We start from the raw sequence: 27627 nt of genomic DNA on the forward strand, positions 1-27627 counted from the left end.
CTTTAACAGTAAAAGAGCCATTTGGGTTTGTTTTCTACCGATCAAAACCTAGAAGGAGCCGCATGAACTTACTTTAGCCTTTAGGAAATTTGGGTTAGAATTCATTTGTTTTTTAAAATGTGACTTTTTTTTTTACGTTTTCACCTTTTACTTTTAGTAAAGGCTAAATTAGCGAAAATGCTAGCTCGTTGCTTACTAGCTGAACTCCAAATTAGCATAAAATTCCTCAGCAAATTAATCAGCCAAAAATGTTAGCATGTTGCTAAATTGAAAGCTAAACTCCAAATTAGCATAACAAACTCAAATTAGCCAAAAAAGCTAGTTTATTGCTTAATTATTAGCTGAACTCCAAAATAGCTAAACTCTAAATTAGCCTGAAAGCCCAGTAGACAAGAAACTAGCAAAAATGTTAGCATACTGCTAAAATAGAAGCTAAACTCTAAATTTTTTGAACATTACTATTATTTTATTTTTCTTCAGCCAGAGAGCCACCATGGAGAGATAAAAGAGCCACATGTGACTCTTGAGTCATAGGCTGCAGACCTCTGGTGTAGACCAAAAATATCAGTGTGTAGTTTCTTCTGCACCAACAACTCAGAGGCAAATTTCTACTAAACTCCTTCTGTTCTGCAGATATATCTTAAAAAAACAGATTTTTTTTTATTTTTTTTTTTTTATTGTAGCTAAAAAAAAATGCATAAAGAATCCACTGGGAATTATACTATAATAGACCCAAATACAACTGGAGTGGAACTTTAAGTAAAACTGGCTCTTTTGATGCATTTTTTAATCAAGAAATCTGCACAAACGTCTTGTGTTTACCCTTTCCAGAACGCACAGTTAGAAAAAGCTCATTGCTGCTGCCAGAGTTTTAACAAGAACCAGAGGAACTCATCACAACTCTCCTGTTCTCAGGTTATTACACCGGCCACCTGTAAAACAGAATCGATTTCAAAGCTGCTGCTAGTTTGTAAATCACTAAATGCTGTGGGACCCAAATACTTGTCAGATCCTCGTGTGGTTCTCAGGCTAAGTACTGAGATCTGCAGGAAGCCCCTCGAGCCTAAAACTAGTGAGGAATTTGCTCTTTAGTCATAGTTTGTTTGATTTATTGTTGTTTTCTTAGTTGTTGTCACATTCTGTTTTCAGATTTTCTGTGTTCTTGCTTCAATTAGTGCACATTTGGTTACATTTTAATGACCTTTAATCAATTTTTATTGTATTATTTAATTAGATTGTATGAAAACTGTATTTTTTTTATTTTTAAAATGTTCTTGTAGTATTTTTCTAATAATCGAAAGTATAAGCGAAGAAAGAGAGGCTTAAAACTGCATTTCTGAGTTTTTTTTAGTTATGTTGTAACAACTCAGAGGCAAATTTCGAACTGCAGAAACTATTTCTAGAAAACGATGCACGTCTTTTGATTTTATTCATCACAACTAAAACAGTTTTAACATTGATCAAAAGATGATCAGAACGAGAGCTTAAGGGAGTTGTGTTAAAAATATCAACCTCACTTGAGAAAAATCTGCATCCTTTGTGCAAAAAGTTGCAGTGAGATCCTTAGGCAAACACAAAACAGCGTTCTTTAGGAACAAACCAGAAATATGATATAATATGAGGTTGTTTATGCAGCTGGGTGAGCCGTCTACAAGCTGACACTTGCAGCGAAGACGGATCTTTAAACATGTGTGCAGCTTCAACAAACCACAGGCGATTTCCTAAACCAGTGACTCTGAGGGAGGGAGGAGAACATCCTACATGGATTTCCTGCTTTCATTTGTAACTGGGTGGCGGTGTTAACAGCTAGGGGAGCCCTTGTTCCTGTTTTTTTGGCACACTAAATTAACAGCAAAAAGTCAACACTTTTGTTTAATTCCTCACTGTCACAACCATCATTCTGCTTATTTATCTCTATTTTAGGGTCAGTATTGTATTTTGAGATCATGTACTTTCATCATAATTGTTGTGTGACATGCACAGTGTTTACTGAAGTGTTCTGAAAATGTTTTCTGATTTTAGGGTTTTGAGTTTCTGTACTTGATCAACAATGTGTAGTAATAATTAGTAACGTTATTTAGATGATAATTAATGAGTTTCAGTATACTGTATGTTACATGAAATTTGATTCAAATTAATAATAGAAGAATGTCGCTTGAGGATATACAATAAGCACTCCAGATTGTCTTTATTTATAAAATAAACAATTTCCCACTGCATTTACAGCAACAAATCAAACTCTACTTGACATTAATTGGTAATTATTAAATTTAATGAATCAAATGTGGAACATATGTGTGTATTGTGTGCAGTACTGTGATAATATCTATTTATTATAATGAGTAAATACATCATCTTCTAACATCTTTGGTCCTTTTTCTTTATATATTCTAATCAGTGTATAACTTTATTTCTTAAACTGATTTTATATATCTCTCCTGTGTAGATTTTTAATTGCAATATTTACATTTAAAGCTTGAAATAAAATAAAAAAAATACAATCAAAGTCTGACTTAATCCTTATTTCACATCTCTTTGTTTTGCTCTTTTCACTGAGAGTCACATTAACACGAACAATAAACTAAAATCTACTGCGGCAGTAAAAATTCGTCAGTTATAAATTAATTTTGAGAACTTATCAGCAAATGAACACTGATTGCTGGTGAAGTTTCAGAACTTCAACAACACAATACCTTAAAAAAAACTGCAATAAAATGAGGTAAATAAAGTCATAATTAGACCCTTACCTCAATTTTCCTTACTCTTAATTTGCCTTCTCGTCCCGTTGTTTCTTTAGTTTCACTTTCCTCTTTATTTGCCATCAACAACATCAATGAACCAAATGTAATACCGATGTCCTGCACTGTTATTAAAAGCTGTCTCACTAAACGTTGTGTAAAAATCAAACTGATATCCATCTGAAGTGAGGAAAATAACAGGTTTGTTCAATGAAACCTGCTGTCCATGCATATGGATCAGAGTTGAATTATCTCCAAACTCACTTATCCTTTAAATAGTTATACTGTGCTCAAATAAATCCACCTTTTTTAAACAGAAAAAGTGTTTATATGTCCTCCCAGTAATTTAAGGAAGCAGCTGAAAACGTGTCTAAAAGATTAAAGTGTAAATACTAACACTTGGTGATAAACTCATGTAATACATGGATATTGGAGGGGCCAGAGATAAATTTAAACATTTATAGCCACACTTTTACCTAGATTGCCTTATTTTACTCAAATGGGAAAAAAAATAAAAATTCTGTCACATTTTTTTCCACCAACCAGAAGCATCTCATTCATGCATTTCATTTCTTTCTTTTTTTGTCTATTTTGAGTGAAAGTTGCACTTTTGTAACAGAAAATCTACCAATTGAGATTTCAAAATAATGCAATTTAGAAAAATCACTTTAATTTCAGGGGTCAATACAACACTTCTTCATGTTGGACGTTTTGTGCAATTATCCGCTCTTACCATTAATGTGTTGATATTTTTGAGTACCTTATTACGAACAAAAAAAGTGAGTAAGAGCTGCTTTACACACTAAAAATTCCAACTTCGAGGTCCAAGAAAGGACTTTTTATTTTAGCTCAGGAAAAAATAAATTAAAAAAAAACATAAGTTGGACTAAAACAAAACCAATATAACTCCAAAAATAGAATTGCTCCAAAAATATGAATAACTCAAGAACTGGATTGAAGAAAGACCCTTTTAAATCAGTGTTTTAAGATAATATAAGTCAAGAAAAACTGAACAAAACAAGTTTAAATGCAGAACTTGAAGTTTTTGCTTTGTTTTTTCTCTCTTAACAGTTAAAAATTAACATTTAAGCAACAAGTTTCTTCTCTCTCGGGTCAGGGTCAGAGGGGTTAGTTTGGCCCACCTGTGGTTGAGCAGGGCCAGCAGCTCCCCGGCGTGGTACAGGTCATTGCGCGTGACCCGGCTGAAGCGGAACGCGTTCAGGTTGCAGAAGGTGATGGCGGGGAACGTCATGATCGGGGTCGCGACCTCGTCCAGCCTGGTGACGTGCGGGTACTCCAGGTAATAGTGGATCCGGTCCACGCAGACGTACAGCAGGAGCGTCAGGGAGCAGAGGAACAGCAGGAGCCACAGGCAGCGCTTGATGCACACGCGCTCGTACGTGAAGATGTGCGCGATGCCGTGCAGGGTCGAGCTGTGCGCGAAAACTTCTATGGGCGGAGGTCGGTTCGAGTCCATCTCCTCGGGCTCCACTTTGAGGTCCATGGCTGAACAAAGGTTGCAGAAAGTGTGTCGGAGCGCCGCCGCAGTTCAGCTGGTCTGCAGGAGCGCGTGCGTCTGTGGCACAGCCCACCCGGGAGAAGGAGTCGCGGACTTTTGGTTCGGTTGTGTCGCCATCACTCACATGGAGAAGAAAGCCAGACTCTTTAGAGGAGCAGGAGGAAGATTTGTTTCCATCAAGATGCGTGCATCAGCATCAGCATCAGCACCACAGCTGCGCACGGAAGATCTGCAGTTCTCTCAGCGGGGCGCAGAGGAGCACACACACGGCTGCAGAAAGTGGCTCATCGGCTCCCGGATCGGTGAGAAAGAAGTCTGAATTCCGCAGAGCAAGAGAAGATCCCGGCTGACACCGGAGCGCAGCGGAGTTGCTCTGCAGCGCCGAGCGTGGCCCTGTCTGTCAGCCCGCAGGTTTACAGGTTACACAGAGAGGAGGAGGGGTGGGGGTGCTGAGTCGTGAGGTTTTTCCTCCGCTCCTGTCAGGCTGGGAGCAACAGCAGCAACAGCAGCGACGGAGGATGAGGAGGGCGCACGGACGCTCCACCGCGGATCACCTGAGAGCTGCTGCTTTTATACGAGGGCTCCACGAGCGCGCGCTGGGATGAGGGAGGAGGGTCCAAGGATGGAAAAGTGGTACTTATGAGATTAGTGTACTACAAATACATACATTCTAGCTTAAAAGAAATTAATTTAATAAAATATGCACCTATTTATTCTATTTCTGTCATTTTAATGTACTTGAACTAAATGCAACTTCAGTTTATTAAAAAATTAGGGGTTTAACAATATTAATGGACCTATTTATATACTTATACAACACTCAGTTTAAGTCAAGGGTCTGCAACCTTTAACAACAAAAGAGCCATTTGGGCTTGTTTTCTACTGATCAAAACCTTGAAAGAGCGTCTTGTGGACTTTTATTTTGAATAATAAATGTGAATTATGTCTATTTTTTGGCATAAACAAAAGCAAAAATATATAAATAACCTAACATCTCTCAAAATTTGATTTTTTTTCAACTTTTTTTACATTTGGCAGAAGCTCAAATAACTTATTTTCAAAATAAAGATAATCTGTGCCAAACAGGATCATCTCAGTGCAGCTCTGGGCAGTTGTTAACCAATGTGCAGCATAAGACAATATGTGCTTTTAACTTAAACAAAATATCAAACATTTTACCAAAGTTTTCTGGAGGTAGCACTGAGCAAACAAGACGTCTTCAGGTCAACAGGGATGTAGAAACCTACATAGTTTATCATCAATGAGCTCCTCAGACATCAATTTATACATTTAACTAATCTAAATTTAATGAATGCTAATTAATTCATCCTCACTTTAAAAAAATGCTCTTATATTTTTTTGTTCTTTTTCCCCTCTTTGTCTCAGCAGTCTTACACTCCTGGGTTTTGTTATTTTAGTTTGGTAGTCTTAGTTTGAAGGCTTTGTTTATTTGTTTTCTTTATACAGTTTTGGTTTGGCAGCCATTAGCAGGGAGATGCTGACTGTGATGTCATGGCTGACTCAGCCGTCTGTTTGGCCACTATAGTATTTTTTTCATGGATTTAATTATTACTTTAAAAAAATACACAAAATGAGTGGAGTGTTAAACTGTAAGAAAAAAAATAATAATAGCAATTTGGCGCCCCCTAAAGCAGATGGTGCCCTAGGCGGCCGCCTAGATCTCCTAAGCCCAGGGCCGGCCCTAGGTGTGTGAAATTTCAAACGTTTGTCCTCATGTCCCAAACCATTTTCACATCATAATATTTAGATTCGATTAGAAATGATTTATTTCAAGCAATCAAGAAAAAATAATTAATGTGCAAAACAATCAATTAACAGAAGTTTAAAAAAATGTCAAACTATGACTAGACATTAAAAGATAGATACCTAAAACGGAGTGGGAGGAAGCAAACTTGTATAATCCCTCCCCGGCTCGACCTTAACATTTCCTTTATGGTTCATAACTTATATTAAGAATATAACTACATGTCACCATTGTCTGCTTTATATGTTAAGTGATGTTTTGTCTACATGCTGCCTTGTTATTTATGAGTTCACTATAATGATTGTAGCTTTATAGGAAATTCAAAAACTTTGGATTTTTTTTTGTGTTTATTTTTATGCTTTGAGGGAAAAACGGGTGAGCTTTGAAAAAGCTCTGTACAGGAAATAACACGTCTGGGTTTGTTTATAATGAATTAATTGCTCCAAAATACATTTTAATGAGCTTTAAGATTGGAGCAGATCTTTTGAAATGAAAATAGTCGCCTCCCACAAAGTAACTGTGTGTTTGTCATTATCATGCGGACTCTGCTTGTAGATAAAGTTAGTCCCATTTTTGCAGCCGGTTTCGGAAGATCCACTGAGTAAAAACACAAAAATCTCCTGAACAAGGATCAAGAACCGGAAGGTACTGAGAAACACTAAATTGGACCATAACCTGTAGTGAAACAAAAATGGGAAGCTCCTCCGGAGTTTTGAGTCTGTGACCTCAGACGTCCACAACCAAGAATGAAAAAAAAGAAAATCAAGGAAAAAAAATGAAAACTACTGCAGCCAAGGCAGGAAAGTGTTCTAAACCACGACGTGATCCAACATAATATGAGACTGTTAGGCCGGTTTTCACTTGTAGAGTAAAACTCCAATCCTAAATTTCCAATAAAACTGCATTCAGAAACTGTGATCTAAAGCACAGCTTCCATCACGTCTACAATAGTCACTATTATCTGAACCTCACTAGAAACTATTGAAGGCGCCATCTGTCAGCAGTGAGGACGGTTTACTCATTCACTAACACCATGAGGCCTTTGTGCTGTAGTTTGTTTTGAACTCATGAAGAGTCTGCGAACCTTTGAATGAAACTGTGGGCTGTGCTCTTGGTCACTGTTTTGTTTCTCTGTGGTTTTTGTCATTTTTAGGTTTATTTCTGTCACCAAGTCTGATCTTCTGCATATTGGGCTCTACGCTATCTGTTTCTGACATAAACTAGTGATTTGACCTCATAATCACTGAATCAAAGCAACATTGCAATAAACTAGTATTAGATCTGAACATATTACACACTATTTCTATAAAAGGCCTCACACAGAAGGAACCTGACTATTAAAAAGGAAGTTACAGGTGGAGGTGACAGGTTAATGTTCACATTCAGAATCTATTTATTAATCAGAATGTTTGAAATGTGGCATTTTCTGCACAGAAGAACAAATCAAACGTTAGTCTTAGACAAACAAAGGCTCACATGAACTTTAACTGGGAGACAAAACTGCTCCAAATAAAGTGACTACATAAGGGAGTGTGAGGAATTTTATATTTCACATTAATAAAATTATCTAGCTTAAAAAAACAAGCAACAGAGGCAAAATGCTTCAATCTCTTTCCACATTTTCATTCATGTTTGTCAGCTCTGTACTCGGTCCAGGGTTATGGTGGTTATAGGGTTAAACTTCTAAAGACACCCCATAGATAGTTTGTGTGTCACTGAAGTTCAGTCAGAAGGAGGATATGGAGAGAAAATAGTCTCACCTCTATTTGTGCGTCATTCCTGATTTGCGTGTAACTTTGGATTTGTGTGTGCATATAATTTTTAATTTGTAATTCACACAATAAATTCTGTGCATAAATGTGTGTACTTGTAGATGTGTATTCATATGTATAAAAATTACAAAATTTAAAAAATGCAAATTAAACTTAACATTACAACAGCTCGGAGTGGGTCTTTAAGTTTACTTTAAAATCAGTTTATTTACATTTTTATTTTATGATAACTCCTTTAAAAATGATTTTATTAGTTTTGTACAGCTTTGAGTTGTCTCTGTTCACAAAATGTTCTATACAAATGAACTTGCCTTGTCTTTTACACAAAAAATGTATTATAGATGTCATGTTTGCAATGAAAATAAGAAGTGCTCTGATGATCAGAAGGAGCTGCATTGTGTCTTTGTGGATCCAGCAGGACGCACAGAGAGGAACTGTGGTTTAAGGACGTCTGGAGTGGCAGAGAAATACGCTGGAGTGGTAAATGACGTGTGAGAGCTGTAAGGTTGAACTGGATGAAGGGTTGGTCCTGAACCCCTTCTTGTTCGCTGGTGTGATGGACAGACTGACAGATGAGGTCAGACAGGAAGCTCCATGAACCATGATGCCTGCAGATGACACTGTCATCTGTAGTGAGAGGGGTATGCAGGTGGAAGGAAATGTAGAGGGGTAGTTGGAGAAAAAAATACAAGTAATTCACTGAAAAACAGGCACTTTGGAAAAAGCCAAAATTTCTTACCTGACTGGTAGATTTTCTTTGAATATCTTTCAATGGGGGCGAGAAAATTGTCTTATTCCTATTTTAAGAAATACATTTTATTCACTAACATGTTTTTGCAAACATTTTGCTATTGGAAATGTTCTTGAAAGGATTATTTTTATTGCAAAACATAAAATAAGACAGCTTTTCTTGAAACGAGAGTCGTAGAATTCAGTTTTTGCGGTGCAGCAACACAGAACATGAGAGGCCTATAGAAACAATGAGTTTACAGGTAAAGATGACAGAGGATTTCAGTTCAGGGAAAGAGGTGAAGAACAGTTTCTATAGATAGATAAATACATAGATATATACTTTATTAATTCCAAGGGGAAGTGGTTGTGGTAGGCAACACATATAAGACATATTACCCAATCCAATCGCCTAGAAAAGACTCAAGACGAGGAATGATGTCAAAATCAAGAACCTTCAATCTAAACAGCATAAAACAAAATACATCAACAAAGAAACACAAGAAAGAGAGTCACCAAGGCGTTGAAATCTAGGGAGAGGGTCATGGAGAGGGGAGGAATGTAGGTTTTCTATAACAACGGGCTCCTATTATCGCTCCTTCAGCGGATTGTTTCGGTTCGGTCGAGGGAGTGTCCCCTTGTGTCGGGAGTTCCTGATTAGAGATGATTAAATAGGTTGAAGGAATGGATCAAGGAGTGGACATTATAAGACAGGAAGTAAAAGTGAAGATGTTGAGGTTATCTTTGTGGGCAATGAGGATGTATAGGATAGGAGAGTTGAAGCTTATATTTGATTTTTTAAAGATAAAACCAGAAAATCCAGATGGATTAAGATAGATTATACCCTTTATAGCTGCCAGGCATTAAATCTAGAAGATCGACAATCATGTTAGTGGGTTTTATAAGAACATTGTAGAGAATATGGTGAAATTGTGGCAGTTCATTTTCACTGGCGACCCTTGAAGGCGAAAGCTGAAAAATAAAAAGACTTATGTCTTTGATCCTTTAATTTGAGCCACAGGAGACCGCTTTGACCAACGTCTGCAATCTTCTGGTTGGAAGGAAGGAAGGAAAGCCCTCGGGAAGGCTGCCAGTTCTTGGAAAACAATCTCTTTTCCCAGATTGTTTTGCTATCTCTCTGACACTCGTCTTTAATAAGATGTAACTAGAGAATCCCTCTGAAAAGGACAAAGGTAATGAATCAGCGGAATGCATAATTATCTAAATGCAGCCGCTCTTGTTGTGCTTAGCTTAATTTCATTATAAAATCTTTCAGTGAGGGACTTAATGGTATGCACAGTAATATATGCACAGTGTGCACGCCAGTAGATGATGTGATGAGACGCTATTTCTGTCTCGTCGTCTTACTTTATTAAATTACTTTTCTTCACCTGCATGTGATAAAAAGAAACATTTCAGCGGAAAGTGCAGATACTTCACTAAAAAGGACCCCAAAGAAGAGAGAAGCTTTTTCCCTCCAAAACAAAACCATTATCCACAACATTACAAGGAAAGATAATATGGGATGTGTTTGGATTGGAACCATAAATAAGGAATGACATTCAGCCCCCAGCTGGATACTGGCGTGAAAATCTGATCTGGCTGTGTGATGAGGCCAAATGAAGCTTTGTTAATATCCCTAAATATTTATCACAGGCGATAAAAGATGCATCACCCATCCTACATGCATCATCTTAAAAAGGAAATCCTCATCTGAGCCATTGAAAGCCTTTCATTTTCAATGGATCTGGGAGCAGTTCTCATTTCAGATCGGAAAACGTAGAAATGCAGAAGGAAATTCATAAATCAAACTTTGCAAATCAAACGTACCTTTCTTTTTAATAAAAAACCCTGTTATAACTGTTTGGAGTTTTAAAAAGGCACATTTATATCAATTAATAATAATCTTTCAATCTATTTCATCCCACATCCCCCCATTTTGCATCAAATAACTTGTTTTATTCAAAATGGTCCAAAATGTCAGATTACATGTTTTTCTTTTTATATTTATTTATGTATTTACTGAAAAAAGTGAGTGGATATCAAACACAACTCCTTAAAAATAACTGACAATAAAATTTAGTAAAGGAAAAAACAGCACAGTCAACATTTAATTTTCTTTCTGTCTTTTCTTTTTTTTTCTTCGCTTGACCACTTAGAGTTATAAATAAATACCTATAACTAAATTTTAGATTTAGTTATAACTGGAGTTATAACTAAATCCAAAAGTTTCAATTAAATAATTATATAATGCTATAATTGTAAATAGATACTGTATGAAATCACTTGTTGAGCATAATAACAAGATTGTTTGATAAAACAAGGAGAGCATGTTCGGTATTTAAGGCTCATTTACTGAAATTTTCTTTATGGAGAAAAAATAACTGCTGTAGCCTCTGCTAAAAAATATATATTTGGGCAAAAAGAAAATCAATGAACAGTGACAGATAGACACCGTGAAACTCTGGTTTTATAAAGAAATAACTTGTAATTTAACAATGGGAAGTTCTCATATTTTACAAACCCTTTTCACAGGATGTCTGAAATTTATAAAGTTAAGCTAAATTTTCAATAGTAACCTTTTGTAGAGTCAGTATGGTTAAAGTTTAATTTTAAACGCTTGTGCATGGAGTGACTATTGTAGTTACATATTACATATAAAGTTACAGTTTTAAGATTAACATTTTCTAAATTGCAATCCAAATGTAAAGTGTTTTGGAAAATAAATAAAAATGTAAATATTGAATGTTTATAAAAGTACAAATATTGAATATTTGCTTTCAAAAATATTTTTTGCGTTTGCAATTTTCTTTCTTTTTTGCTTTAAAAATATGTATTTTTAAAACTATTTTTTAAGGTAAAAATAGTTTTTGAAAGGAAATATTAAATATTTTCATTTGCAAATTATGAAGTTTTATTCTTAACACTTTACATTTTGCTTGCGACTTATTATATTTTGATCTCAAAGCTGTGACTTGCTACATGGTGGTACAAAAATCACTCCATACATGTTTGTCACACACGGTGCTGATGTTCCCCTCCACGCCTGCAGGGGGCGGAAGAGTGTCGCAGCACTGGCAGCGAAAGCAGAAGAACGCGCACGTGAAGCCAGTGAGGCAGCGAGGCGGGGAGGGGGAAAAACATGGCGGCCGCCGTGTTTGTTGGTCGTTTCTGTCGCCTGACTGCTGGACGGACAGCGTCCACGCTCTCAGTCGGATACCGACGAGCCGGTGGTGTACCGGGGAGCAGCCGCGCCGTCTCCACAACGGCCGCTAACTGTGAGTTAATACATTTAAAGTCTCACTGAAAGACAAACGTTTGATCCCCAGAGGTCAGTGCCCTTCATTAGCCTGATATTAGGAGTTCATTTCTGTGAGTTTTTCATCACAAAACATGTTCTCATGAAAATATTTTACCTTCTGAGAAGCTGAAACAAATTGTTTTCTTTTTGGATAATTAAATATAAAATGTTGAAGCATTTTGGGGTTGTCCTATAAGATTTCAATGATTTATAAATGCATTAGCCCTGTTGGATTCTGGATGTAATGATGCATGTCTGTTGTGTTTTTATCCTCACAGATGTTAAGTTCAAACTCGATGAGCGCACCGCCCACAGCAGCTTGGACCTCTTCAAAAAAGACACTGGTGTCATCTACCGCATGCTGGGCATAGACCCCTCCCATGTCCAGGACAACCCGGAGCGCTTCAGAGACTGGGCTGTTGTCTTCGGTGACGAGCAGATCAGCAGCGGGAGACACTACTGGGAGGTGACGGTCAAAAAGTCGCAGGAATTTCGCCTGGGCGTTGCAGAGGCCCTGATGTCCAGGGACGACTGCGTGGGAACCACCAGCTCCTCCTGGGTGTTCGGCTACGCTCAGCGGAAGTGGTTTGCCATGACCAATAGAAAAACGGTCCCCGTGACTCTGGTGGGGAAGCCGGAGCGCGTAGGCATCCTGCTGGACTATGAAGCGGGCCTCCTGGGGCTGGTGGACGTGGAGAACCCCCGGATCATATACGCGCTCAGGGCTCAGTTCACGGCTCCTCTCTGCCCTGCGTTTGGACTTTGGGACGGGGAGCTGGTCACTCACTCCGGTTTGGAGGAGCCTGAAGGCCTCAAATGAGTCTACTAACAGTATGAGTCTTCATGGCTTTAAAATGACTGGACTACAATGAAGACCTTAAGATAAACCACAACAGTTTCTTAAATGACTGAGGGGGAAAGAAAAGCAATATATTCACTGGGGATCATTTTCATCTTAAAAACAGTGATTCATATTTACAATCAATGCAAGTGTGTGTTTGATGCATGCTGACGTGTCTCATTTTAATGTCAAAAAAAACTTTGAGTGTCAAACTTTAGGGAAAAAAAGCTAAAACATGTTTAGCTTTAAGGATCATTAGCTGCTAGGCTCATCGTATTATGATTGTTTTAACACACCATCAACACAAAGCCTTTTCTTAATGTCAATAATGAAGAATGTCATTGAATAAAACCTTCTCACACAGTGTTTTTTTTCTTTTTTATTTTCTTAAATTAAAATACATTGCATTTAGGCACTTATTTATATTATTGCACATGCCTACGGCAGAATATCTACAGCAACTAAAACTAAAGGGAAAACTACTAATACCTTATATGAAACATGAAGTTATGAGATAATTACTAATTGTATGTACAAAATCTTCAAAAACCTAAACTTTTTTTTACAGTTAAAGCATATTTACAGTATTTCATAATACTAAAAACTAACACATGAAAGCTACTTAGACTAAAAAATGTGCAACATCAAGATGTTTAAAGAAGATAGTGCTTTAAAAGACTTCACAAAATTACTATACTCCACAAGTAATTGTGGGTAAAAAAGTTTGTGCATATATTTAAGTGTCCAGCTTTCTAAACTCAAACCAGTTCTCAGGGAACTGAAGATGATAAAGCACAAATTAAATTAAAAAAGTGTCATTTAGTTGTATTTTTATATTCAAATGTACATTATACTATTATATATACACATTTTGTTTCTTCTTTTGGGGAAACAGACAATATTTCAGCATTTACACACTCAAACAGAAGGATCATCTCCACTTAAAGATGTAAAATTTTCTTCAATGTTTTTCTTTAAAATCCTGATCCAAACAGTCACAAAATAAAATATAGGTCGTCTGAAAAATTGATGCCCTCTTTCATACATTTCAAACAAAAGCCTTCATTGTTGGTGTTTAAAAAAAATGTGGGTTGTGTGCAAAATTTCAATTTGAGGCTGTTTCCTGAAATGCAGCTGTGATAATCTGGTTTTATTGGGCTAAATTTCACCAAATTACTGTGAAATGTAGCGATCTTAAGTGGTTTGACTTTTTGCCTTGCATCCTTGATACGGCGTAATGAGATAAACTGAGGTAAATTGGTGATTGAACACTGACAATGACGAATGTTCACTGTTTTATCCAATGTGTGGGATGAGAGTGGGTTTTCCATTTGAAAGGTGAAAGAATAAAAATACTGAGCATGAAAGGAAAAACCAAACTGATGTGAGTTTAGAAGCTGATGCAGAAATAAAAGCCACTTTTGCCATACAGTGGAAACATTGCACTCTAAATGAGACAACCATATAAAATGATGTCTTTGTTTTGCAGCCCATCTCCACCTGTGGTTTACAGAGAGCTCTTCATGCTGTCCAGGGCGGCACTGTGCTCCTCTGAGCTGCTGGACGAGTGTTTCTCTGTGTACTCGTTCTGGTACTTTTGCAGGATTGAAACAACAACTCCGTGGCCAAACTGCATGGCGTCATCTAGGGGGGTGTTGCCCCATCTGTAGGACGACAATTTGGACTTAGAAAAAAAAAATTAAGATGGCACTTTTTGCACATTTCGGTGCAAATCCTTACCTGTCTTTTCCAAGAGGATTCACTTTGCATATTTCAGTTAGGAAGATGACAGCTTCCTGGTGGCCTGACAGAAAAAAAAGAGAACAAATGAGTATTAAAGTATCTACATTGAGTTTCTCTGATTGTTGCATAAATGTCAGAGCCCATGCTAGTGGAGTAAAAATAGGCTGGTGATGAGAGGTGTCACCTTCTGCAGCAGCGACGTGGAGCGCCGTGCGAGAGTCGTAGTCCCTCTGCTCCATGTCCACAGCAGAAAGGGCAAACCTGTCAGACAGCAAAGACAAAGGAGGAACGCAGCCGGAAATATTACTGCTCAAGGACCAGAGGAGTCGCAGTAGAAGACATAAGGCTTTAATCATTAGTGCAGAGAGGATGAGAGAAAGTTCTTTTTCTGTATCCATAACTCAACATGCACATCTTATACGGAAAAGTTCCTGTTTGAGTGATGTGAATAAAAAACTAGATCTGTTTACTCTAAACGCTTTTCTCTTACCTTCTCAGGGCTGAGACGTCACCACTGTATGCCGCAAACATCAGGTTTACCACTGATTTATTCTGATAGAATAATAACAAAATATTTAAAAAATAGCTTTTTAAATATTTTTAAAAGTTTATGACTGTGTTTCACTCACCGGGTCATCATCAGATCGTCTCCTGGGATCGTGCTTCTTGTTGAAATGCCTCAGGTTGTCGTAATTGTGGAAGCTAAAGTAAGACACCAGGTCCTAGCAGAAAACAAGTCAAAATTGTTCAACTTCTGCAACACGTCTTTTTTGTTTTTAGAAACTTTAGAGAGTATACCTGGCAGAAGTGAATGCCTCGAACACTGTTACCAAGACGATCTAAAGGCGGGGACCAACACATCATCCCCATGACATTAGGAACCACCAGCAGTACAGCCCCGGAAACGCCAGATTTTGCTGGTAAGCCCACCTAAGCAACAGAAGTTAATGAGAAAACCAGAAGCTTCACTGGCTTCACTTTTCCTGGTTAATCTACTTTGCTCACATGGAAGGCGAACTGTCCGGAGAAGTCGTACATGCCACAGGAGTGCATGAGGCTCAGCGTGTTGCGCACAGCTTCAGCACTCAGCACACGATCCCCCGTGATTGGACAAATGCCCCCGTTGGCAAGCGTGGCAGCCATGACACTTCCTGACTCACAGGTGACCTCTATGGAGCACAACTGGAGACACAAACAAAACACTTCACAAATGGATTTTAAGATTCCAAACAAAGATTTTTATTAAATTATTATGTTAGTAAAGGAGTTACCTCAACTCTATATAACCATTTGTTTCATATTTGATACACACGTCATCATCCCTATAACTTAGTGCATGTTTTTTTGCCCTATAGTGCATTATCATTCCACTAGGGGGCAGTAGATGTGCATTTCCCTGTCATTTCAAAATGGCTGCCCCCATGAAACCTCAAAAACACTTTTGGCGGGAAAAGGTTTAGCTAATTTTCCAAACTTTATGGGGAGAATAACTCATCTAGTGTTGTTATATTTTTATTGATACTTGCAGCATTAAAATAATGCCAAATGAGTTGATAATTAATTCTTCATATTACAGTAAACATCCTGTTAAAAAGGTGTGGCTCAAGTTTGAGACAGTGGGTAAATAAAACCTTGTTTCCACTGAGCGGTCCGGTACGAGAGGACAGACATGTTAATTTTGGTGAGCGTTTTCAAGGCGATTGCGTGGTTTAGACGGCTAGCGTGTCATTGTGTCATTGTAGTGCGATGACTAGAAAAGCAACAACAATGGAGGTCATCCAGCAGCTTGTCTTTTTATTGCTTTACTTTCTGTATTTGGTGTATAACAGGAATTTAATGCTATTTGAAAGGAGATTGCGGGTGGCTAAGAAGAATGCCGCTGTAAAAAGGAAAACAGAAATGCTAGCTTAGTGCTATACTGGTGCTTTCTAATGCTGTCATTACTTTCAACCAATCAGCACGTGGCTACAGTAACTCCGCCCCAACCGTCCCATTCTATTTTGTCCTCAAGAGTTTCAGTTCAGAAGTGTTTAATGGGTCCATTTTACAATGGAAACACTCAAAATACTGGACTGGACTGGTCCGTACCGGGGAAATGAGGCTTAATGAACTTTTTACTTGACTCTCATGTCAATATTTTTACATCTGAAACTATTGTTATGAAGAAAAATTTACCAAATCACCCTCTGTACCATAACTGATGCTTTCTGTATCTCGTTAAAAAATGACAATGCTATTTTTTTTATTATTCATTATTAATTTGAATTAAAAAAATAATAATTTCTCTCAATTATTTGATGTAGTGGGCTTTATAGGGTTAAAGCTGTCATGATAGAGTAAAAGAAATAAGATTTCTGAATAAACATGACGTCTATTATGCTTGTAACACTAAAAAATATATATTTTGTCTGTTTATATTTTGTTGTGACATGCACATGTGTTCGGTAAAAGTCACTCATTTGTGATTAAATCGTAATAGATTTAGCGCAATGAATTCATACAAATGTGTCTGTTTTAAAACACTTTAACTTTGACCTAAGTGGAAATGGTTGAAAGATGAAACCTGTCAAATCTCACCTGAAAGTAGAAGTCAAGTGCTGCCATCATGTCTGCATTCTGAGGAAAACACTGCAACAATCACAGTCAGAGTCAGCATAAACTGATTCCATGAGGTCGTCTGAATATTAAATAAGATGTGCATACAAGAGACTAAGACAACAAACCTTTTTCTCTTTGAGGTAATAACCAATCGCATAATTTCTATCGCCAGTCTCCCTTTCTGATTGGAAGCTGCAGCGAGACAAACGAGTTTGAATATATTTATTGATCAGCTGTACTTCTTTAAACAAAATCTGAATAGAGTTAAATATCTTACGTTGCATTGCTGAACCCCACATACTCTGCACCAACCATGCCTTTCAGGAACTCCATCACCTGTAGGAACATCACATTTAGAGGTGGTTCAATGATAATAATAATAAAAAACAAATTAAAAATTCAAATAAAATGAAAGTTTTCACTTACAAAATCAAACCTCTCTGCTTTGTTTGAGTTAGGCTGTCGAAGAAAGAGGAGATTATATCAGTTTCTGATGTGAGTGGCTGAGTCCCTGCAGATGGCAGTGTTTGAGTGCCTTCACATGGAGACATGCTTTCGATTACACACTTGGTTGGGTGTCATTGTGTTACGTGGAAATGTTGTCACGCAGTGTGCCGGTCCATGTGTCAACGTGCTCAGTGTAGCGTGGGGCTGTTTATGGCTGTGCTTGAATTTCATGGACCACTAAAGGAACATTTCCAAGTTGTGCAGCAACCAAAATGGAATTCATATTCGACTCCTGAAATGGTCAAAGGTGGTATTAATAGTTAGAGGAAAAATGACCCAAGGTCAAACCCTGCTGGTTTTATGGCATAAAAGAAACCCCCCCCCCCCCTGTTATCACTGACTTTTAAAGGAGCTGTGGTCACAAGGTCACCAAATACTGCAGAGTTGAAGCTCTGCAAACCTCGTCTCTGAGTCTCCATGACCTTCATGGCGAGTCATATGCAAATACATTACACAAACATGTTTTTTTCCAAACCCCTCTCTGATGTGCACACACGCAAGAAGCAGGGCGGCAAACACAACCGCCGCTGTCGAGGCTGCGATTGGCCGAAAGCACGAACGCACCTCTTCTCCACCCACTGCTGAACTCGACCCACATTTGATAAGAGGACTCACAAATCTCTTCAGCCAAAGGTGAAACTTTAGAAAAGAAAACACCGCCTTACAAACCCCTCTAATGTGTTTTAGCTGATGTTTAAGCAAACATGGTTACAGTAAGTCATAGACCAGAATCCACAAAACAAGTGAGCCAGGACTTTGTCACTATGGTGTGGCTTTCGAATAATAAGTGCACACAAATCTGACCCTCTATGTCAGGGGTGTCAAACTCAATCGCACAGGGGGTCAAAATCCAAAACACTTGTGGGCCGAACAGGATAAACATTTATTGAACACTCTAAAACTACATTTTAAAAACTTTTAAACCGTAGCTTTTTAACATAATTTTAAACTAGATACATTGCATTTCCTGCAATAATGCTAGTGTGAATGCTGTAAGCTGAATTTGGCTGCTGAAGGAGCTATACTGATAGCTGAAGATGCTGAAATTGATAGGTAAAAATTCTGAAGCTGAAAACTCTGACACTGATAGCAAGCTAAAATATTAGCTAAATGCCAAATTAGTCTACAAAACTAGAAAAAAATAAAACAGAAGTTAGTCAAAGCAGCTAGCAAGTAGCTGAAATATTAGCTAAACTCCAAAACAGCCTAAAAAATCTTAGTAAATGCCAAAATAGTCTAAAAAAATAGCAGAATGACAATTTTTAAAACTTCAAAACAGTAACTTGTAACATAATTATGAATAATAAAAAGGCAGAAATATTATTACAGAATAAATAAACTTAAAATTTAAATAACTTTCAATATTTTACTATACTCTCGATAAAAATATACTTTGTCAATTATATTAAGTTAAAAATGAGCTCAAGATAACATTTGGCCATTACTAACAATAAAATAAAATGATCTGGAGGGCCGGATAGAATTACACGGAAGGCCGGATCCGGCTCTCGGGCCTTAAATTTGACACATGTGCTCTATGTTCTTATTTCACTTTTTTGTAAAAAAACAAAAACAAAAAAAAAAACTGCTGTTTACATGGACTCTTTAGTTATATAATCACCACAAACCGCAGGGTGCCAAGAAAATCGGGAGTGACGACATTCATGTATGGAAAACCGTTAGAAGTAAAAGCTTCTAATTACATCCCACCATTCCCCTTTCTTTGAACTGGTGTGCATATTCTGTTACAGTGTTGTACATTAGGGGCCTCAGCGGGGGGTTGTGTTCACAGCCCCAAAATCCTCAGCTGCCCTCTGCCCTTCCTCGAGATCTCCAATTCCAGAAACCTCAGAGGCGCCTGGTCTATTCTGGCTCTTCACACAGAGCCCAACAACTCCCTGATCGGTGCCCTCAGACAGACTATGGATCAAAAACTCTCCAACATTCAGAATACGGGACATTTCGACCTGTGAGAGACAACATAAACAATAACTACAGGTATTTGAGACTTAAAAGTCCCACTCCAACTATATTTGTATATATTGAAAAAGCATTACTGTTGGTTTTTTAATTGTAATTATGCATTTTTTTTAACCAAAATAATAAAGTCTATGTGGTCTTTTTTAGGACATATATTTTGCAGAGTGGCAGAAGTTCATCAGAAATTCGCCTCTAAGTTGTGGGTAGGACAGGTTGCGCGGAAGTAAGCCTCCACTGATGTCCCATCATCCCTTTGTTTACACTCTGTCCCGCTAACTTACAGCACCTCACAACCCCAACCTAACGTCAGCAATGCAACAAAAATGGCAAACAATGTTGGAGCTATACAAAAATTTTGAGCCATATTCCAGCTCAGACGAGGAAATTGAAGACATTGACGAAACTATTTGTATGTGAGTGGAGGAATCGGAATGGAGCACAACAGGGAGCGCCCATTTCATTTTCTACGTCACTACTGAGAGCTTTTTATTAATTTCCTTCTGATATAGCACAATTTGAATAGAGAAATACAGTTTTAATCTTCATTTATTTTATATATGTCCCACATCATGAGAAAAATGTAACAAAAACACATTGAAAACACAAAAAACATGATTTTCATTGGAGTAGGTCTCATCAATCCTAGATAGCTATATGAGTATTATCCTAGTTTAATGTACTTTATATAGCTTAATGTATTGTATTCTATTCTATATGTATTTTCTAAAATAGTAACACTAACCTCTACTTTCAGTGACTATAAATGCTCAAAGTGAATAATTGATGTAAACAGTGCAGGAATAACTTTAGATGTTACCTTAATCAAAGAACTGATGACAATGGCTCCAGCGTTCACCATGGGGTTGTGGGGTTTATCTGCATAGTAAATAAAGGCCTGCTGTCACTGATTTGCTCCAAACCACAAGTAAAAAAAAATTAATAAATAAAAATTCAACAACACTGTTTAATAACCTAATTAACAGCTAAAACTTTTTTCTTGCAAATTAGTTGATTTTTTTGTTCTTTAAACTAAAAAGATGTGTAAAAAAAATGATTAGATCTCAAAAAAGTGTGCACAAAAACATTCGAATGTCAATGTACACATGAAAACTGGTGTCTTTTACCCGAGTTTCCACTTGCCTTCTTCATTTAGTGACAGTTTGTTGAATTTAAACCCGCTGGGCTCTTTGCCTACAAACCGGTGAACGCGCTCACTGCCGAGCTCGTGAAGAGCAATGGCATACTCCAGGGGCTTGACACACGACTGCATGCAGAAGGGGATCTTAGTGTCGCCGACGTTGTGCCTGCATTAGAAATGGAGGACAGTTACAACAAAATGGTAACGGATAAATAAATAAATATATTAAATTCTGACAGACTGCACACCTCTGCCCATCGACGGTGCACAGAGATACACCCCAAAGGTCGGGGCTGAACTTAGCCAGCTGAGGGATGTAATCAGCCACCTGTGTGAGAGCGTGAAGCACATGTCAGCACTTACTGAATGATCCCCCCCAAAACCAACACCAACACATACTCTTAAGTGCCTCTGTCACTCACCTGCCCTCCTTCTTGATGCTTTGCACTTTCATAAATCTTATTGATCTGGAGGGTGAACTGCTCAAAGTCGGGAATGATGAAATGTTTTCTGAAAGCATTCGTCAACAAAATGACGTTGTTGCCCACACACCTACAAGACAGAATGAGGCGAGAACAATGTCAGGAGAGTATTAGAAACTCAGAAGTAGTTAAATATACTAGAATATTCTTCTTCTTTTGATCAGAACTATTGTTTTATGAGAGATTACATATAAAGAAAAGTGTGTTTCAGAATACTTTATAGAAAAAATGTAAAAGCTATTTAAAGACACTAACAAGTAAGCCTTCACTGATATCCCATCATCCCTTTGTTTACACTCTCCTCACAACCCCAAGCTAACATTAGCGGCGCTAATGATGAGGAAAATGAAGACTTTAATGGATCTATTTGTCTGCAAGTGGATGCATCAGAATGGAGCAGAGCAGGGAGACTTTGCCCCGCCCATTTTAAGTCTTACATCACAACTGGGAGTTTTTTTTCATCTGCTGCTGAGTCAGCACGATTTGAATAACTCAGAAATGCAATTGTGAGTTTTTTAATTCATAAATATAGGTATTTATTTTGAGTGATTTAAACCTAAAAATACAGTAATAATACTTTTACAACTAATGTTAATTTCTGCTTCCGAACAATGGTGTCAGGCGCCACCTTGTTGACTGCAGCCAACCTCTTCTCTGTGAAGCGACATGTGGAAAGAAATTCACTTTTTATTTTTTATTTTTACAGAAGGCAATCCCATTCATTATTAAATAATTTCACTGCTCTGGTTAGTCCAGCGACGCTGCACGCTTCCCAGAAACGGTAAGCACATCATCTGCTCACTCGTCTGACCTATCTGCACGGAAACGCGAGCACAAGGTTTTGAGAAGCCATGAAAAAGAGAGCTTGCATTATTCACACAGGTCACTTTCTAGGAAGAAAAAATATTTCAAAAATAGGTCAATGTCTCCTGGAACATAGACATGCTGACCTTCTGGAGCGGTTAAGGGCCTCAGCATTTAAAAGGGGGGAAAAAAGCTCGGTGGGGGATTACTTTTTAACTGAGAGGGGAAGAAACACCACTGAGTTCATTTAGAAAACGACACTATTACAGCAGGGGGCTGGTGCTCACGGGTTTGTTGAACCTGTTGAGGTAACTACCACTCAGTAGCTCAGGCAGAATGATAACCTTTCATTCCATGCCACAGAGACCCATGTTCTGGCTGACATGCCTGAGCATGAATTTAGATCGCAGCAGCTGTCAGCTCCACGGCTCCTGTGTCTGTCAGTCTCGTGGCTTCAAATAGTGCTGACCGCCAATCCCCCTCTCTTACATAACAGCAGATTCCCAGAGCTCTGCACACCTGAATCCTTTCCCGCCGCGGGCCGCGCAGTCAGGTGCCCTAGTGCGTACAAGCATTTCTCACCTTCTGAAGAGCTTCTTGTCTATCATGACCGGTCCGGAGGAGTCATGTGCAGACTGCCGCATCTGACGGATGCCGTGCCGCAGTCTGGGGTCAGATGGCAGCAATCCTGTTTTTCTCAAAGCCTGGAAAAAGAAAAGAGGATCACTTGATACACAGCAGGGAATGCAAGTACATCGGTGACATAATTTATGAAGATGTGGAATATGTAACGGGAGGGGGGTGGGAAGGTTTCGGGTGTGCTCACACGTTCTTGAATGCTGGTACTGAGTCACTGTATGAAGCGTGCGGGTCTATTTTAGGGACACCATGTGCACAGGCCCCCTGACTGCACAGACTGGACTGTTTTGTTTCTTTGTCACTCATCAGAGCTGATATGTGACAAACAGAACCCCAACCTTGATGTCTATTAACGCAAATATGCATCTTCTACTTGAAACTTACCCTAATTTAGCTTAATTTAATTTTTTTTTATAGTTGAGAATAAATGTATCCATCAAAGATAAGTATCACCCGAGTCTGGATCTATTCAATTCAGATTTATTTCTTTCAATTAATTAAATTTAATTTTAATTTTACATGATTTACACATTTAGACACATTTGTTTAGAAATACACTAATAATCTATGTATGTTTTGAAGTTTTTCGTATTAATCTGATACATTTCACTTACTGTAAAAGTTATTAGTGAAATTATAATAAGATTGTTGGTACCATACACTGTTACAGGGGTGGGCAAACAATGGCCCGGGGGCCACATGCAGCCCCTAAAACCATTGAATCTGGCCCGCCAAACTGAAATAAACTCTGTTGAGGATCCTTATTAATGTTTTATTTTCCCTTACGTTCTGGTCTCTACTCATAGATGGTGCACTGTGAATACATTGATCTTTGTTTAGATGTAGAAAGTAATTCTACATTCATGTGGTCTCCGAAGATTTCTTGATTTTCTCATGTTTTTGTGTGTTTTTTGAGATGAAAGGTCATTTGTCTGATCTTTCCAACACCACATAAACACAGCAGTTGTCTAAGTTTGCATTTTTCCCTGAAGGACATCAACCTATTAGTGCAATTTGTACTAAAATAGGAACAAAAACACAGTTTTGGCATGAAAAAGTCCAAAATGCCCAGTTTAAAGCAATTTATTTTCAATCAAAATTAAAGAATGTTTTTATATAGATTCCTTTTAGTGGGATTACCAAAATCTACTCCTGGGCAGGCCCTTTTGTTAATTTTAGAACCCTTTGTGGCCCACAAGTCAAAAAGTTTGCCCACCCCGGCAGTATTACATGGTTTCTCAAACATAGAGGGTCCAACAATTGTGCTTCCTCTTCTGGAGGGCGTTTCAGTTTGGCCACTAGGTGACGATCGCGCTAAAGCATTACGCCTTAATCCAGAAGAAGAAAGATGACGCAAAAAACTATACTTTAGACCACAAATAGTCACTTTAAAAATGTTTCCTTAAAAGTGTTTGGAAAATGTATGCCTGTGAGTTTATAAAGATGTTCATTTAGTCAGGAATAACCGAGTGTTAGCATTAGCCGTCCTAAGGGAAATCCCATTAAATGTTAGCATCAAGCTAGCTGAGTTTAGCTTCAAGCGTTCGACCAATCTCTACTTTATGGATCCGTTATTGATCCTTTAAGCTTTTGATTTAAATGTATTAATCAATTTTATCAACCCAGCCCAAGTAAATGCTGAGGGTAAAAATCTGAATGTTTTGGGATGTTTTTCTAAGCTTTTTTAGTTTTATCTTTTAAAAGACTGCATGAAGAATTAAAAATAATGTTAACAAAAAGCCACCAAGCTGCAGCTTTTATTAAATTTCATTGTATTTTTTAAACATTTTTATTTTATCTTGAAAATGACAAATTTTCTTAACATGTTCTATTTAATCATTAAAATTAAGATTTTTTTCTTACACTTCTCTATGAAAAGTCTTAACTTTAGCAGCTTTTGGTTCAGCTGTTGCTCTGTAGTTACTTTGTGTTCTGTAACGTATTGATCAGCATCTATCTTCTCCTGCATCACTTATTCAAACACATCCAGTCATCTGTGATGTAACAAGCTGCCACCTGTGTTGACACAAGCCTTTTCTCCTAAAAGCATGGCTGTTTTTCAAATGACTGAGGTTAGCAAACGTTACTAAGCTACCAGACGTAAGCATAGCCCAGCATTTATAAACCAGAGCTAATGCAAATAGGAAAAATGTCTAAATTTTGCATTAATTGGTGATAAAATATTAATTTTGATAAAATCTAAAATACATTTTATTATGTATTCATTCTCAAATGAATCAGTTATTCACTGTAAAATGTTTATGGCTCATTAAGATCTAATTTACTTTCCCAATGTGCTTGTACATGTTTACTGCATGAGTTTTTAATGGGTTAATAGTTGTGTTCAATAAAATTCTAATCAGCACAGCATAAAACAGCAAATGTATAATAGTAATTAAAGCCCAGACATAATTAAACTGCAGTTTGAAACATGAACGTTGCTCCCTGACTGTAATTACTTTGGTCCAGGGTGTCACAGCTCCTATATTTAGTCTGGTTGCATAAGGAAACCACTGGAGACTTGGAGATGTTCAGGCTATTGTGCGTTAATTTAACTAAAGACAGTCGTTTCTGGAGAAACATAACTGTAGGTGTTGTGGTGGATTATCACACGCGGTGTGGATTTTCACACGTGCCACAGGAAGTGCAGGCATCTCCTGCTGTGAGGGAACGCTGACTCACGGAGATGAACTGAGAAAAGGGGATCATCTCCTTGCCGTCCGTGATGGTGTAGAAAAGCAAGTCCACCATGCTGAACATCAGGCGGCTCCTGTCGAAACACAAACACAGAGGTTGCTGATCTTGAAATTGGACGAGCGCCGATGTATTGAGTCAAAACAGCAACGAGCTTGTGTCAACATTACGGCTCACAAGGAAAATAGTGGCACATTTCCAGATGTCGGTCATATTTGGGGATGAGTGTGCATATTTGAAATTAAAAAAACTGACAAATTTAAAGCTAAAAGTGATAAGTGGGATCATTACCTATTCAGAATGTATGTTTCCAAGACAACCTGAAGACTCAAATGTGTTCACACAAAGTTGTTTGGGGCTTTAATGGTAAAGCTGGGAGAAAAATCAGTTCTCAAACTGCAAACACGTGAACCAGATCTGTTTTACTGAAGCATCAAAGGACGTTGAGTTCCTCAAAACCTCAGTCTATTGATGATGCATCTGCACCAAAGTACCACCAAACCTGCCACACTTTTAGTTGAAGTGAATCTCCAATTATTAACTTATGAAGCTGCAGCAAAACAAAAAGAACAAAGGCAAGTCACACGTGGTTACGGCGGCCTGCTGAGGTTCAAGCTTTGAATGTAAAAGAGAAGTGGATCTGTAGAGCAAAAAGAGCCTTTCAACATTATAGACATACAGTATTTAACAAAATCGAGAGATTGTGATCAAAATGTAACTCCTATGACCCTATGACCCTATGACCCTATGACAAGAAATATGAGTCAAAAAATACCACGTCCTTCGTCTCATTTGAAAATGTAAAAGTTCATTTTGCTAATGTTTTGTGTGTGTTTCAGTATTTCACAAGTCTTTTGTAGAATACAAACAAATTGAAAAAAATGAATTATATATTTTATGTTAACTTTGTGTGCATACTTGAGACAAAAAGAGTATAAAAATAAAACCTGTCAACTTGTTAATGTAAAAAACATAGACTATAGTGGTAGAACAGCAGCTTTGTGACAACACTTTTTAATAACTACTTTGTAAAAAAAAAAAACTGTGGTAAATATAATTTATTAAAACTCTATATAAACATTTTGACTGAAGATAGTTCCAACTGATAGTCTAATCTGTTTTCTCCAAGATTTCCAGCTTATCTCTGTAACATTTGGAGTTAGTGACGGATTCAAAGGCAGAACTGCAACAAAAGCAGGTAGAAGTGAAGAAAAAAGGGGGTTTAAGAGGGCCTAAAACAGGTGTAAACAAGGAGATAAGAGATTTACAAAGACAATTAAAGACTAAAGATCTGGAACTCAGCAGATGCAACCTTGGAGTATAAATACTGAGAAAGATAAAGAAGGACGGGTGATGCAACGTCTTTCTAAACAACTCCACGCCGGTTTGGAAATCAGTAAATGAAGCCTATTTGTGAAAATATAGACAGGAAGCAAAGCAAAATAATAATAATATTAATATTTGGTTCCCAGATTTATATTTATATACAGTATTTTATAAAGTACACCCCTCACTTTAATGACTATTGATGCCTCTAGTGGGATTTATTTTGAAGAAAAAATAATTTTACACTGCAATACAAGATGGAAACGGACTACTTTTCATTATGTCAAAAATTAATTTCTGCAGTTTTATCAGTTTTTTTGGCAATTCATTTCATTTCATGTCGTATGAAAAAGATATGAATAAATGTCTGTACAAAAAAGTAAATACAAAAATTCAAAATGAAATGATTTAGTTTTACATTACATGGAAGATATTTTATATATTGCGTATTTTTTACAATATGCTAACATAATGTGTTTCTATGATTATAACTATGGATCGATAGCTGCATTTGGATTTATAATCAAACATTTCCTTGAATTTCTGTTATATATTTTCATTCTTTAACTAATTCATTACATTTAACTTTATTCCAGACCAAAATGATTTTTCAAAATAAATTTGTCAACTACAACCTGTAACTTTCAGGATTTTTTTTTAATAAAAAAACTTTTGTCAAGCACTAAATCAATGACATTGCTCCTTTTTGGTGGTGCTGAAAGTCTGTTTCAACCTACTTGACTTGTTCTTGGTCCAGATCGGGGCCAGGCTCTTTGTGAAAGGCCCTCAGTGTGATGTGGGATGATGCTGCCCATCTGAGGAGGGAAGCAGGCTGCTGACTCCTGAGCAGGTCAGGTCCAACTCTGCCAGGGAGAACGTCATTCTTAAGCAGCTTCAGGACTCCTGGGCTGGTTGTCCTCAGACTTTTTAGGCAGTGCATTGTGAGCAGAGGGGCTTATCTGTAATAACTGGATGGAGTTTGGATTTTTTTTCTCCCTCTCTGCTGAGTAGATGTGCCCGGTGCCCTTTGGTCCTCGGAGCTTTAATAGCA

General features: G+C 37.6%; 3 protein-coding genes across 4 annotated transcripts in view; 1 reads left to right on the top strand and 2 right to left on the bottom strand.

Moving 5' to 3' along the window:
- The window catches only part of LOC112159376 (acid-sensing ion channel 1), a 71618-nt gene extending 66761 nt beyond the window's left edge, over positions 1 to 4857 (bottom strand). The window contains exon 1 of one of the 2 annotated variants that reach the window (XM_024293417.2): positions 3881 to 4857. In XM_024293417.2, the coding sequence (XP_024149185.1) occupies positions 3881 to 4242 (362 nt within the window). In that variant the 5' untranslated portion in view covers positions 4243 to 4857. The remainder of the gene's footprint in view (positions 1 to 3880) is intronic. The other variant, XM_024293418.2, reaches the window with a different exon arrangement.
- A 6721-nt stretch (positions 4858 to 11578) lies between these two features.
- Positions 11579 to 13031, top strand: spryd4 (SPRY domain containing 4). Its single transcript, XM_024293421.2, has 2 exons — positions 11579 to 11801; positions 12103 to 13031. Exons 1-2 carry the CDS (start codon positions 11666 to 11668, stop codon positions 12642 to 12644), a joined length of 678 nt encoding a protein of 225 aa, XP_024149189.1. The 5' UTR covers positions 11579 to 11665; the 3' UTR covers positions 12645 to 13031.
- Positions 13032 to 13040: 9 nt separating this feature from the next.
- Positions 13041 to 27614, bottom strand: LOC112159373 (glutaminase kidney isoform, mitochondrial). The gene is made up of 18 exons (XM_024293412.2): positions 27314 to 27614; positions 25239 to 25326; positions 22500 to 22621; positions 21054 to 21183; positions 20880 to 20959; positions 20634 to 20797; positions 20311 to 20369; positions 17433 to 17465; positions 17284 to 17342; positions 17132 to 17198; positions 16986 to 17036; positions 15414 to 15590; positions 15207 to 15338; positions 15038 to 15130; positions 14899 to 14960; positions 14593 to 14669; positions 14406 to 14469; positions 13041 to 14329 (listed from the first exon to the last, which is right to left on the bottom strand). Exons 1-18 carry the CDS (start codon positions 27514 to 27516, stop codon positions 14173 to 14175), a joined length of 1818 nt encoding a protein of 605 aa, XP_024149180.1. The 5' UTR covers positions 27517 to 27614; the 3' UTR covers positions 13041 to 14172.
- Positions 27615 to 27627: the final 13 nt, after the last annotated feature.

The sequence above is a fragment of the Oryzias melastigma genome, linkage group LG7 (genome assembly GCF_002922805.2).
Source record: "Oryzias melastigma strain HK-1 linkage group LG7, ASM292280v2, whole genome shotgun sequence".
NCBI lineage: Eukaryota > Metazoa > Chordata > Actinopteri > Beloniformes > Adrianichthyidae > Oryzias > Oryzias melastigma.

Coding starts and splice junctions, on each gene's coding strand:
- LOC112159373 (XM_024293412.2), bottom strand. CDS start 27,516: ATGCACTGCCTAAAAAGTCTGAGGACAACCAGCCCAGGAGTCCTGAAG. Junction 17,466..20,310: donor TCATCAGTTCTTTGATTAAG/GTAACATCTAAA, acceptor TTTCTTCGACAG/CCTAACTCAAACAAAGCAGA. Junction 15,131..15,206: donor GAGGCATTCACTTCTGCCAG/GTATACTCTCTA, acceptor GTTTTCTGCTAG/GACCTGGTGTCTTACTTTAG.
- spryd4 (XM_024293421.2), top strand. CDS start 11,666: ATGGCGGCCGCCGTGTTTGTTGGTCGTTTCTGTCGCCTGACTGCTGGA. Junction 11,802..12,102: donor CTCCACAACGGCCGCTAACT/GTGAGTTAATAC, acceptor TTATCCTCACAG/ATGTTAAGTTCAAACTCGAT.